At 47.2% G+C, this 13795-nt stretch overlaps 1 protein-coding gene across 1 annotated transcript in view; it reads right to left on the bottom strand.

Annotated features, from left to right (window-relative positions):
- LOC138351041 (agrin-like) overlaps window positions 1-13795 on the bottom strand; it is a 279560-nt gene that overhangs the window by 75084 nt on the left and 190681 nt on the right. Inside the window, exon 4 of the mRNA XM_069302583.1 lies at window positions 5731-5958. Coding sequence (XP_069158684.1) covers window positions 5731-5737 — 7 coding nt within the window. The 5' untranslated portion in view covers window positions 5738-5958. The remainder of the gene's footprint in view (window positions 1-5730; window positions 5959-13795) is intronic.

Raw genomic sequence — 13795 nt, 5'->3', positions numbered from 1 at the left:
CACACAAGGCACCAGGGATCAGGACCAGGCCTGACCACACAAGCCACCAGGGATCAGGACCAGGCCTGACCACACAAGCCCCCAGGGATCAGGACCAGGCCTGACCACACAAGCCACCAGGGATCAGGACCAGGCCTGACCACACAAGCCACCAGGGATCAGGACCAGGCCTGACCACACAAGCCCCCAGGGATCAGGACCAAGTCAGACCACACAAGGCCTCAGGGATCAGGACCAAGCCAGGCCACTAAACCCACCAGGGATCAGGACCAAGCCAGGCCACACAAGACCCCAAGGATCAGGACCAGGCCTGACCACACAAGACCCCAGGGATCAGGACCAGGCCTGACCACACAAGAGCCCAGGGATCAAGACCAGGCCTGACCACACAAGACCCCAGGGATCAGGACCAAGCCAGGCCACACAAGCCACCACGTTCGGCTCTGTGTTACGAGGGAAGCTGCAGGAATGTACGACAGTGTGAACCAGGTGTAAATACGTGTAGCGGACAGGGCAGGTGTGCTAGAGAGCTGCGTGAAGGCGTGTTGATGGAGAAGCTGGGTAGTAGGTTGAGGAAACTTGTGTACTGAAGTGTGTGTGTGTGTGTGTGTGTGAGTGTGTTTGTGAGTGTGTTTGGGGAGTTAAAGGAGGTGTAGTGAAGTGTAGCGAGGTGTGTTGAGTCAAGGAAGCGAACCCTTGATCGTTCCTTAAGATGTCAACAAGACGTACAACTGCTCAGACAAGCAGTTAAAAAAGAAAAAAACTCAGCATTTCAACTTCTCTTTACCTTTTCAAGTTATTTTCTACTATCTTTATATTTCCTATTTCATATTTTGTGATTATATTTGCAGTTTCTTCGTGTCTCACGTACGTTGCAGAGGAAGAGAGTAATGAAGAAAATAGTAGAATATAATCCGATGTAATATGCTTGCCAAAGTAGATATTGTAATTTATGAATGAAACAAAAACAATGGATAAAACAAGAACAAAAATAGTCTGATTACAACACTGAGTAAATAGAACTAAATGTAAATTAGTGATGTCTTAAAGGAATCAATTAGCAGCACAAGATATTGAACCAGATTTAGTACGTTAGTATAGAGACATCGGCCACATATCTGGCCGATATGTGGTATGTTGTAAATACTACATCACTGGTATGTTGTAAGTACGCTATTACCACCAACACCACCACCCAAAACACCACAAACACCACCACCACCCACCATCCCCACCCTTTACCATCACCAACACAACCACCCCAACATCTCCACCTTCCCCACCACTACCACCACAACCTCCACCACTACCACCCACAATACCACTCACATATACCATTCTCTTACAAAACAACACATTCAAACATGCCAGAAAACAGAGAAACATTGTACAAAACCTCTTCATATCGAGAGAGAGAGAGAGAGAGAGAGAGAGAGAGAGAGAGAGAGAGAGAGAGAGAGAGAGAGAGAGAGAGAGAGAGAGAGAGAGAGAGAGACACAAAAATGCAAAGTAACCTGTTCATTGAATATGTATATTCCAGAGCTCATAAGGTACGTCCAGTCAGCATCCGGCGGCTGAACGCTGCCTCAATATTCTGTTTGCTAGACCTCCACTCACCTGTGATAACCCCAACCCCCCTCCTCCTCTCCCTCACTATCCCTCCCTCATCTTCCCCTCACACTCCCATAATTCTTCCCTCATTTCCCTCTCACTCACTCTCCCTCATAACTCTCGACAACTTCTCAATCTCTCTCTCTCTTTCTCTTTCTCTCTCTCTCTCTCAATAATTAATGAATACGTCTGTGAGATCGGTGACAGCTTGGCCAAGCACTGGCTGAGAGGGGACTAGAGGGAGTACGTACGTTAATGGAACGTCATTACAATTCTTAGACGCTAATAGACCATCTTATGGTCTATTACCTCTAGTGGGAACATGTACCACTACATGTAATAGACCAGTCTTAATCGATTTCATAAATGGCTTTTTGTATTATTTTATTTTTAACTTTTCAACAAATGTTTACAATGGAACAAATATTGTAATAATTTACTTGTAAAATATCCACCACATGTGCAACTGGAATTAGTTTAGCATTCTTATATTTTCAAGTACAAAAATTATCTTTCCAAGAAAAAAATTTATTTCCACGTAAAGAAAATTTTGTTTCCAAGAACATATTAAAATTTTTGTTACACTTATGTGTGAACATTGCATAACAGTCCCTGAAAACTTTGTTTTTGACTTCAAGAACAAAAATATCAATTTACGAATTAGACTGTAATGAGGACGAGTTCGATTTACAACATCTGAATAACAGTCACGCGACGCATGGGGGTCACCAGTCACGCGACGCATGGGGTCACCAGTCACGCGACGCATGGGGTCACCAGTCACGCGACGCATGGGGGTCACCAGTCACGCGACGCATGGGGTCACCAGTCACGCGACGCATGGGGTCACCAGTCACGCGACGCATGGGGGTCACCAGTCACGCGACGCATGGGGGTCACCAGTCACGCGACGCATGGGGTCACCAGTCACGCGACGCATGGGGTCACCAGTCACGCGACGCATGGGGGTCACCAGTCACGCGACGCATGGGGTCACCAGTCACGCGACGCATGGGGTCACCAGTCACGCGACGCATGGGGTCACCAGTCACGCGACGCATGGGGTCACCAGTCACGCGACGCATGGTGATGCTGGTGGTCTGTGGTGATGCCGGCGGTGTCTGTGGCGACGCCGGCGGTGTCTGTGGCGACGCCGGCGGTGTCTGTGGCGACGCAGGCTGTCTGTGGTGATAGCGGTACAGCCTCTCACCACATTAGAGAGCGGCGAACGCTGCCACAAGCACGAGAGTAAAATCAGTAGAGCCTGGTAAGCACATATGAGTTTGGACGACGAGCTTCCTGAAGGGTCCAATCTGCCGCGACGGGGCACTCGACTCCCGCCGCTCCGCCCCCACACCATAAGGCTCAAGACACCTTCGTCCTCCAGCCGTGGCAAGGGGGCAGCATATCCTTTCAACAAATCCCCGGATTACATGGGAGCCGAAGGACCACCAGCCTAACCCTCCCCCCTCGTACACGAGTCCTCCTCCACAGCCCCCACTTTCCCCCCCCCCCACCATCTCCCCCACCACCACAATCAGCCCCAAGTCGTCCGTTCCACTCTCGCAGACTTGTCGGGCTATTCCACCCCCTTCAATTTACCTCTTGGGTGGATGGAAGAGGCACGGGAAGCGAATGAGAAAGGCACGTGGAATAAAAAGGGGAGAGGAGAAGGATATGAGAGAGAAGGCAGTCAAGGAAGGGAAGATATTTAAGAAACAAATTTAATATTATTTGAGAAAGAAATTTTAGATAAACAGACGTAAAACACAGCAACCATCCCACATTAGATTCTCTCCCACGAAACCAGAAAGGTTTTGACTTACACGTGAAGACAAGGAAATCCCCCGGATATTAAAAAAAATATAAAAGAGCGTGTTCACGACGTAGGAGATACACAGTCGAGCGCCACCGAACAGACCCCCCATCCACAACGTACAAAATACAAAGAGCTAAGCAGAAAAATGCGAACAGGCCAAGCCATCTAACCTAACCTAACCAACCATTGCATAGAAAACGCAGATATTCGCAAGGCGCTACTTTTCATAGCATTCTTTATTATTTGAGAACAGGTTCAACCGACGTCATATCGTTCCGTTATCACTACTAACACCACGTGACAACTTCTAACACCGTTTGATATCACCTGACACCACCTATTGACACATTTCCACTTCCCTAATCACGTGATATCACTTAAAACCATGTCTGATAACATAACAGAATGTTATTCATCAAATTTGAATACATATTTTTGTGTTTTCTCAAAAATTAAACATCGCGTAAACAAAACTGACAACTCTCGCTCGTTTAATTAATGCAGAGCAAAAATATTGAACATGAAAGTGATGACTCGAGTACTCATTAACCCCAGCACAGCCACACAGGTGAACCTACACCTACAGGACCACACCTGGTGACCACACACCCACAGGACCACACCTGGTGACCACACACACCTACAGGACCACACCTGGTGACCACACACTCACAGGACCACACCAGGTGACCACACACACCTACAGGACCACACCTGGTGACCACACACTCACAGGACCAGACCAGGTGACCACACACACCCACAGGACCACACCAGGTGACCACACACACCCACAGGACCACACCAGGTGACCACACCCACCCACAGGACCACACCAGGTGATCACACACACACCTACAGGACCACACCAGGTGATCACACACACACCTACAGGACCACACCAGGTGACCACACCCACCCACAGGACCACACCAGGTGACCACACACACCTACAGGACCACACCAGGTGACCACACACACCCACAGGACCACACCAGGTGACCACACACACCCACAGGACCACACCAGGTGACCACACACACCCACAGGACCACACCAGGTGACCACACACACCTACAGGACCACACCAGGTGACCACACACACACCCACAGGACCACACCAGGTGACCACACACACCCACAGGACCACACCAGGTGACCACACACACCTACCAATAGGACCACACTAGGTGATCCAGCTTGCAAAAATCATCAGAACTAATGGGCGGAATTCTGACAAGCCGCCAGCTTCCTGTCGTCGAGGTCACTATTGGGTGACCTTCAGGTAAATCAGGTACAGCTTTCACCCAAATGCCAAAGCTTTCTCTTCTACGGTGTTGGTGAAACAACCAATGACAGAATATGTTTTGTCAACCTTTAGACAAGGTGTTTACCCAGGAGGCCTGGTTGACGACCGGGCCGCGGGGACGCTAAGCCCCGGAAGCATCTCATGGTAAGGTACCAGTTAGTGTAGTAAAGTGTAGTTAGTGTATTAAACATTTTACGAAGAAAATAACTTTGTCGTTTAACGTTGATCATCCGACAGTGCATGTTGAGCTACGATAATCTTCAAATGGTCACGAATTGCATGCATAATATGATCGGATATTTGCCATATATTTATAGAGACTGTCTCTCTCTCTCCCTTGTAATATTCATTCTATTAATACTGATAATTGGGGGTATAATTAAGTTTTGATACCATTATTCGTATAAAGTATGTCAACTATTATCCCAAATGTAAACGTTTGCAAACCGGTTTTAACTTAAAAAAACGTTTAGTGTTGATTGATTGATTGATTCTGACGTTTTGTGTGACGTCACGACGTTTGCCTCGACAGCCAATAAGCAAACAGATGACAAGTTATACTGTTTAATAGTTTAATAAACTCTTAAGCACAAAAGTAGAGACATCTCCCCCTTTTTTTCACTAATCTCCATATACTAACATTTAGTCATTGCTCTTCACTATTTTCCTTTCGATAAGTGTGAATTATGTCAACCGGTGTGTGTATGTGGTGTTTTGACCAATGAGATTCGTCGTTACAAAGCGTCTATATTCATTCATAACTTAACCCAATACTACCACCACAACAATAACAAAGGCGACGTTGCCACTTTTCCATTTTCCAAGAAACTTGTTTGGAGGTACAGGAATACTTTTCCCTAGATTGTGCACCTGAAGCAGGTATACACAGCAGGTGAGGGACACATGAGACAGGTATACACAGCAGGTGAGGGACACATGAGGCAGGTATACACAGCAGGTGAGGGACACACGAAGACACATGGATACTCACTACACATGCCGACGTAGCGCACCACCACCTGCAGGTTGAGGACACATGCTGAGCGACTCAGTTCACACTCGCTGCTGTAGTCGGTGCCATCAGAGCCACAGACCGGGCGGCGGGTGCCATCTAGATGGCACTGGGGGCGGCAGTGGCACTCTGGCTCCCCCGCCTCCGTCACCACGCACTCAGCACCCGACCTGCACTCCACGTTCTCGCACGGATCACTTGCAGACTCTGTTAGAGTGAAGAGAACAGGAGGACGGTTAGTATTAGATCCAAATGCTGTCACTTCACCGTCACTCAACCACCGTCACCACATCACCGTATTCCAAACTCTAAACTACCAGCACGCAGAGAACTATTAACCACCTAGGAAGCCTTCAACCAGACAACAACCATGTTTACTAGACCAACATAAACTTATAACTTAGGTAACCATGTTTCACACCAAATACAAACACTCAGACCCTGCAGACTAGCAGCCCATTACACCCATTCCAGTGGTATTCATTGGGTCGTCATTGTAACAACGTCGTCACAGCCTAAACACGCTAAATAAATAACGTTGTGCGTTAGCTGAGAGGTCCTAAGACACCCCCTCCCTCCCCCGTCACGCTAAGTAAACTTAACCGTGTATTTGAAGCGGAATGACGGAGGAGACAGCCACAATGAATCCCTACCCATTCACTCCTCACTTTAGAGAGTTAATCCTCTTATCGCATTTACGAAGATCACAATGAATCGCCCAGAGAGTTGGACACTTTTTAATTAAGCAGCGGGTACAGCAGAGAGCGAGGCAGCTATAATGCGGCCCACTGTGGCCCTGGAGGGGAGGCCACCGTGGCTCACTGTGGCCCTGGGGACCACTGTGGCCCTTGGGGACCACCGCGGCCCACCGGGGGACCACCACCAGGCAGCTGCTGCCTTCCCGGCCACTGAAAGACCTGCCATCTGGGTCCCAAGAGTTTAGTTTTACCAACATAATCACCATTGGGACCAGAAGCGGCACGGCAGGCTTCGTGCCGCCCTCCGTGCCAGACACGGCTACACTGGTAAGCCAGTGGTAAGTTGCTGGTGACACTAGTATTAATAATTCCATGATTATACCAGAGTATAATCACAATAACGTCGCCAGAGAGAGCCCAACCCACACAGAGGGGGGGGAAGACACAGGAGGTGACGACGTCTCTGTCTAATCCTGGACCCTTTACAAGTCTTGATACAGCCAGAGTGACTGAGCAAATCAGTATTAGGTCCTGTATCCACTCATGGCTCCTGTATCCCTTGTATAGGCTCCACTAGTGGCACTCACGGATCCAGTGCCACTCGAGCTGGGCGCTGTGGGAGCACCTGGCATACCGGAAGAAGGCAGGCAGGCAGGCAGGCAGGCAGGCAGGCAGGCAGGCAGGCAGGCAGGGGGTCGAGACAGAGTGATGCGACTCCCTTGCCTCTTGTGTTTGACGCCAGACACTAGGTAAACACGTCCCAGATGACGCCAACGTGTAATTACCCGCCATTTGTGGCTATTTCCCCAGAGGTAATAGACCGTCCCAGACGTATTTACGGCAGCAGGTCCGAGTGAATGCATCTTTTGCATGTCGTGGCATCACGGCACCTTAATTTTCCTAAGTAAATAACCAGAAGTGTAATGGATATTATAGGATGGTTTCAGGCCGGTTCAGGGGGGGGGGGGTGTGTTTCTGAATGGGAAAAGGGGGGGATAGGAGGTTTTTTGGTGAGAGAGAGAGAGAGAGAGGGGGGGGGGGGTTAGTTTGGGTGGGGGGTTCGTGATTCGGAGAGGGGGTGGGAAGAAAGGAGTGATTGAGTTAGGTAGGGGGGGGGATTGGTTGTTGGAGTTAAGGGGTGATTGAGGGTGTCGCTGAGGGAGTAGGTGGTGATCCTCTCACGTGTATGGGGAAAGGGAGGATGATGGTTGTTAAGCTTGTCAAGTGATTAAAAAAGGAGGGATTGTGGTTAACCTGTAATGTGATTGGGGGGGGGAGATGGGGTTGTTAGTGGAGGGAAGGATGTGTTTGGGGGGAGGGCGGGGGGGGGGGGGCGGGAGCTTTTCCTACGTGACTCGGCTCTCTGGTACAACAATATAATTATTATATTAACGGTTTAGAGTAGTTTAGGTAAATTAGGAGTAAGACTTTATATTGCCGCATTAAGAGTAAATCATTTTAAGTACTCACTTAAAGCATCACATATAAACGCTTGGAATCAAGCGTGTAATTAAGTACTTTAAGAGACGTGAGAAACTGAAATGTACGTTTTTCTGGACTATAGCCAGACAGACTCGGTACATTCTGGGACCGTGTAGATACATACAATTTTGCACTGTAAATACCTTCACACTGTACGCTGGTCACTCTTAACTACGGAAATTAGAATTATGAAGAGTAATTGTTGCATTCAGAGTAGCAAGGCTGAACGAACACTTCACACACACACACACACACACACACATGCGGATGATGCAAAATTAATGAGAAGAGTTGTAACAGACGAGGATTGTAGGATCCTCCAAGAGGACTTAAACAGGCTGCAGAGATGGTCAGGGAAATGGCTACTGGAGTTTAATACCAGTAAATGTAAAGTTATGGAAATGGGATCAGGTGACAGGAGACCAAAGGGACAGTACACAATGAAGGGGAACAGCCTACCTGTAACGATTCGAGAAAGAGACCTGGGAGTGGATGTGACACCTAATCTAACTCCTGAGGCACATATAAATAGGATAACGACAGCAGCGTACTCTACACTGGCGAAAATTAGAACTTCATTCAGAAACCTAAATGAGGAGGCTTTTAGGGCGCTTTACACTGCCTACGTGAGACCCGTCTTAGAGTATGCCGCGCCATCATGGAGCCCCCACCTGAAGAAACACATAAAGAAACTGAAAAAGGTTCAGAGGTTTGCGACGAGGCTTGTCCCAGAGTTACGAGGGATGGGATATGAAGAGCGGCTGAAGGAACTGAACCTTACGACACTAAAGAAAAGAAGGGAGAGAGGAGATATGATAGGGACATATAAAATACTCAGGGGAATTGACAAAGTGGAAATAGATGAAATGTTCACACGTAATAATAACAACGAGGGGACATGGGTGGAAACTGGAAACTCAGATGAGTCACAGAGATGTTAGGAAGTTTTCTTTTAGCGTGAGAGTAGTGGAAAAATGGAATGCACTTGGGGAACAGGTTGTGGAAGCAAATACTATTCATACTTTTAAAACTAGGTATGATAGGGAAATGGGACAGGAGTCATTGCTGTAAACAACCGATAGCTGGAAAGGCGGGATCCAAGAGTCAATGCTCGATCCTGCAAGCACAAATAGGTGAGTACAAATAGGTGAGTACACACACACACACACACACACACACACACACACACACACACACACACACACACACACACACACACACACACATACACACACACACACACCCCGCGTGTCTCAGCCTTACTTCCACGCACTTAAGTTCTCATTTGACTTCTTCGGCGAGTACATTAAGGTCGTGAGGTTGTCAGACCCGGGGCCAGATTCTCGAAAGCACTTACGAACCTTTACATCTTTTCTCAATGTTTGGCGGCTTTGTTTCCAATTATTAAACAGTTAATGAGCTCCGAAGCACCAGGAGGCTGTTTATAACAATAACAACAGTTGATTGGGAAGTTTTCATGGTTGTAAACTGTTTAATAACTGTAATCAAAGCCGTCAAAGATTGAGGAAAGATGTACACGTTCGTAAGTGCTTTCGTGAATCTGGCCCCAGGTCAGCACAAAGGGTCATAACAAGGTTAATGGGGAGGGGGGGAGAGGGGGGGAGGGGGAAGGTAGGGGGGGGGAGGGGAAAGGTAGGGGGGGGAGGGAAGGGGAAGATGGGGGGGGGGGGGGTATATCAGAATTATCAATAAAGTTACCAAGCAAAAAAAGTGACAGGATGACTGGTGCTATATGTCCAGTCTTAACAATCACCAATCACTGTGGTTACGAAGAAATAAAAAAAAAACTCTTAAGGATAAAAAAAAAAAAAAATCAACATTCAAAACTACACCTCATATTTCCTGCGGCAACAATGTTCAAGAAATGCAAAAAAAGAAAGTTAATTCAAACTTAAATTAGCACAGAAGAATGGTCAACACATCCTACTCCCACCTGGTCAATACTGCCACTGGACTTCTATATATTTTTATATTATAGCAGTTGGCAACTGTGGTTATACCTCCCTCCAATTGTTGCCAAATCTAATTAACTGAGGACAGCTTGTCTGTTTTACATAACAATAACACAACTGGGCTAATTAGGGACCACAAATCACCCACATGCATAAGCAATAAAGGCAATGCAATGCTTCTCCGCAATACATACTCGTTATCTAATATAACACTTCCCATTCTGTTGCTTTAAATTCCAAGAGGAAGAAGTGGCAACATTGATTGATTTGATCGTTGCCACCGAAGGCGGCTAGTTTATTGTGCACCCCATACTCATCCCGTGAGGGGTAGCGCAAAAGCATTACAGAGGGCACAAAAGGTCTTTATCAGACCTCATCTTAGATTATTACATAAACAATTTCATCTATCCTTCACACCTTATAGCTACAATGTCAGCTAGTTACAGAGAAAGTGCTATTACAAGCCCTCCCCCCCCTTCCCCCCTTCTCTCTCTCTCTCAATAACTCAAGCTGCTCATCATTTCATCGGACATAGTTAATTCATTTAAGAAGGGCAGATATCTCAGGAAATTAATTATTTCTTAACTTTGTTTTTTTTTTACTTTAAGATGTAAATACAATCTAGGTAATCACGATTCAACTTCTTGACAACTGTGGACGGTAGAGCAACGGTTTTGCAGCCCTTCACGCCGGTCAACGTTCAATCCCCGACCGTCCAAGTGATTGGGCACCATTCCTTCCCTCCGTCCCATCCCAAATCCTCATCCTAATCCCCTTCCCAGGGCTATATAGTCGTAATGGCTTGGCGTTTTCCCCCTGATAATTCCCCTCCTTCCTTATATGTAATATATTAATATAAGGATTTATATTAATGCATACTGAAAGACGTAAAAAAAAAACATTAGCAGAGCCTCGTCTATTAATTAATTACGTATTAATTACGTATTAAACTCGTTGCTGTCAATTGTTACTCAACTACCCATTTGCATGATCAAGATTCTATAATTTGCATACACCTTATGGCAACATATCTATAATTACTCGCAATCCAGCACATGCAATTTATGTATGGAAATTACAAAAGTTGATTTCAAGTTCAAGTTTGACTGTCCTAGTCATTAATATCCTTGACTACAGCCTAATTGTACCAGTTGGGCATTCTACGAGATATCTGAGAAACAGTAAGAAAAAAGAGAAGAGCCAGAAAAGCCTTCTTGCAGCGTTCAAGATATATGTAGTTATATGTGGGGTCGAGGGGATATATGTAGTTATATGTGGGGTCGAGGGGATATATGTAGTTATATGTGGGGTCGAGGGGATATATGTAGTTATATGTGGGGTCGAGGGGATATATGTAGTTATATGTGGGGTCGAGGGGATATATGTAGTTATATGTGGGGTCGAGGGGATATATGTAGTTATATGTGGGGTCGAGGGGATATATGTAGTTATATGTGGGGTCGAGGGGATATATGTAGTTATATGTGGGGTCGAGGGGATATATATAGTTGTATGTGGGCTCGAGGGGATATATGGTTAACCATTCCTATAGAAGGAGAACACAGTTATTTCTGAAGAACCAAGAAATGCCAGAGAAGAGAAAGAATTGAAACTTGTTGATGCAGAAGGCTAAGATGACCTGACCCAAGCTGATGACCTCCTAAGATGACCTGACCCAAGCTGATGACCTCCTAAGATGACCTCAGCTCCCAAGCTTATAGATGCTTATAGAGGTCAGACCTATTAAACACGTGAACAACTTTCTTTTCAATAGAAATCAAGAATTTTCCAGCACACTTGTTTTGGATATGAGAATGGCAATCGTTTCTTAATACGAGAATAACAAACATAATGACAATCAAACACGTGCTTCTTCCTTGTCCTTAGATTAGATCTTGATCTTGATCTTAGATCTTGAGATTCCTTTCTTTATATTTTCCTACAGTTCGTTCCCTTTCTGTGCAGGCGATGAGTCACAATAACGTGGCTGAAGTATGTTGACCAGACCACACACTAGAAGTTGAAGGGACAACGACGTTTCGGTCCGTCCTGGACCATTCTCAAGTCGATTGAGAATGGTCCAGGACGGACCGAAACGTCGTCGTCCCTTCAACTTCTAGTGTGTGGTCTGGTAAAAAATTCCCTTTCTGTGTCTCCTAATCTGTGTGACCATCTATCTGTGTCTCCCCTCATCACTAGAGAAAATATAACCAAGCCAGGCTCCGTCTCCACACAGGCTGCCACGGGCCAGGCAAACAACACAACGACCCTGAACAGCGTAACTGCTTAACCGGGACCGCTGCGGCTCCGTCTAACACAGACACCAAGATTTTGCCCCCGACAATTTGCTTACGGAAATGGGCCTCCTGTAGCGGACAGAAAAGGAACCCAAGAGTCTCCTAATGCCGCTTGCGGCTGCTACATCTTGACATTGGCTTTGAGTTTACGCAGAAGGTTGTGTATGATGGCTGACATGCTTTCCTGGTCGGGCAGAGACAAAGAGAGAGAGAGAGAGAGAGAGAGAGAGAGAGAGAGAGAGAGAGAGAGAGAGAGAGAGAGAGAGAGAGAGAGAGAGAGAGAGAGCGAGAGAGAGAGAGAGAGAGAGAGAGAGAGAGAGAGAAAGAGAGAGAGAAAGAGAGAGAGAAAGAGAGAGAGAGAGAGAGAGAGAGAGAGAGAGAGAGAGAGAGAGAGAGAGAGAGAGAGAGAGAGAGAGAGAGAGAGAGAGAGAGAGAGAAAGAGAGAGAGAGAGAGAGAGAGAGAGAGAGAGAGAGAGAGAGAGAGAGAGAGAGAGAGAGAGAGAGAAAAAGAGAGAGAGAGAGAGACCTTTACATAAATTATCTGCCACACTCTTAAATAAGACCATTAATTAATATTTCCTCCTCGCGTAAGAGAGGCAATGAGACACGTGGAGCGAAAACAATGGCTTGAATTATAGTGGCGTGAACTGATGACTTTAATTTGGCGCCAGTGTTGCTGACCTCTCTTCTCGTGGGGTCAGGGGAGGGCAGGGAGGGCAGGGGAGGGCAGGGGGTAGGACAAAGGGTAGGGCAAGGGTAAGTGTCTGGGGGGTGGGAAGGAAAAGATCTCTGGAATTGTGTTGAAGGAACATGTGGAATTTGGAGACACAGTTACTATGGATAAGTGTGGTCACATGCCGGCCGACATTAGGCTTCTAACCCCCCTGCAGTACTGCGTTTTAATATGAACTGAAAACAGTGAACTGTATTCACTTTTTCATCCAACATACATAACTTTTCCCATACATACCATGTATACCTCCATTCCAGAGAACCTCTTGAGACATGACAGAGACGCGCTCAATAACAACAAAAATACGAGCCTAAGAGAAGACCAATCATGGTTTATTGAGCCTCGGTGAAGCGTCCTCATTGGTTACTGTCGGAAGGTGTGGAGTCAGCACGGCAGGCCAAGGAGGTATAGGGAGGGGGTGGGAGCCAAGGTCACGAGGGATGGGATGGGTGGGGTGGGAGAGAGTCAAGGAGAGATGGGATGGCGGGTGGAAGGGGAGGGATGTGGAAGAGGGTCACGACCACCAACCCGTGAAGACCACAGTCGCTCGTTTGTTCTGGTTCGCCGCCTTTTGATTTTCGTTTGTGCTCTGAGGGTTGGTGATGGAGGTGGTGGTGGAGACACGTCTCCGGCCCTCTGAGGGCTGGGGTGGTGGTGGAGACACGTCTCCGGCCCTCTGAGGGCTGGGGTGGTGGTGGAGACACGTCTCCGGCCCTCTGAGGGCTGGGGTGGTGGTGGAGACACGTCTCCGGCCCTCTGAGGGCTGGGGTGGAGGTGGAGACACGTCTCCGGCCCTCTGAGGGCTGGGGTGGAGGTGGAGACATGTCTCCGGCCCTCTGAGGGCTGGGGTGGTGGTGGAGA

This window comes from Procambarus clarkii, chromosome 48 (assembly GCF_040958095.1).
Source record: "Procambarus clarkii isolate CNS0578487 chromosome 48, FALCON_Pclarkii_2.0, whole genome shotgun sequence".
In the NCBI taxonomy this organism is placed as follows: Eukaryota; Metazoa; Arthropoda; class Malacostraca; order Decapoda; family Cambaridae; genus Procambarus; species Procambarus clarkii.
This window is presented reverse-complemented; position numbering and strand designations above follow the sequence as displayed.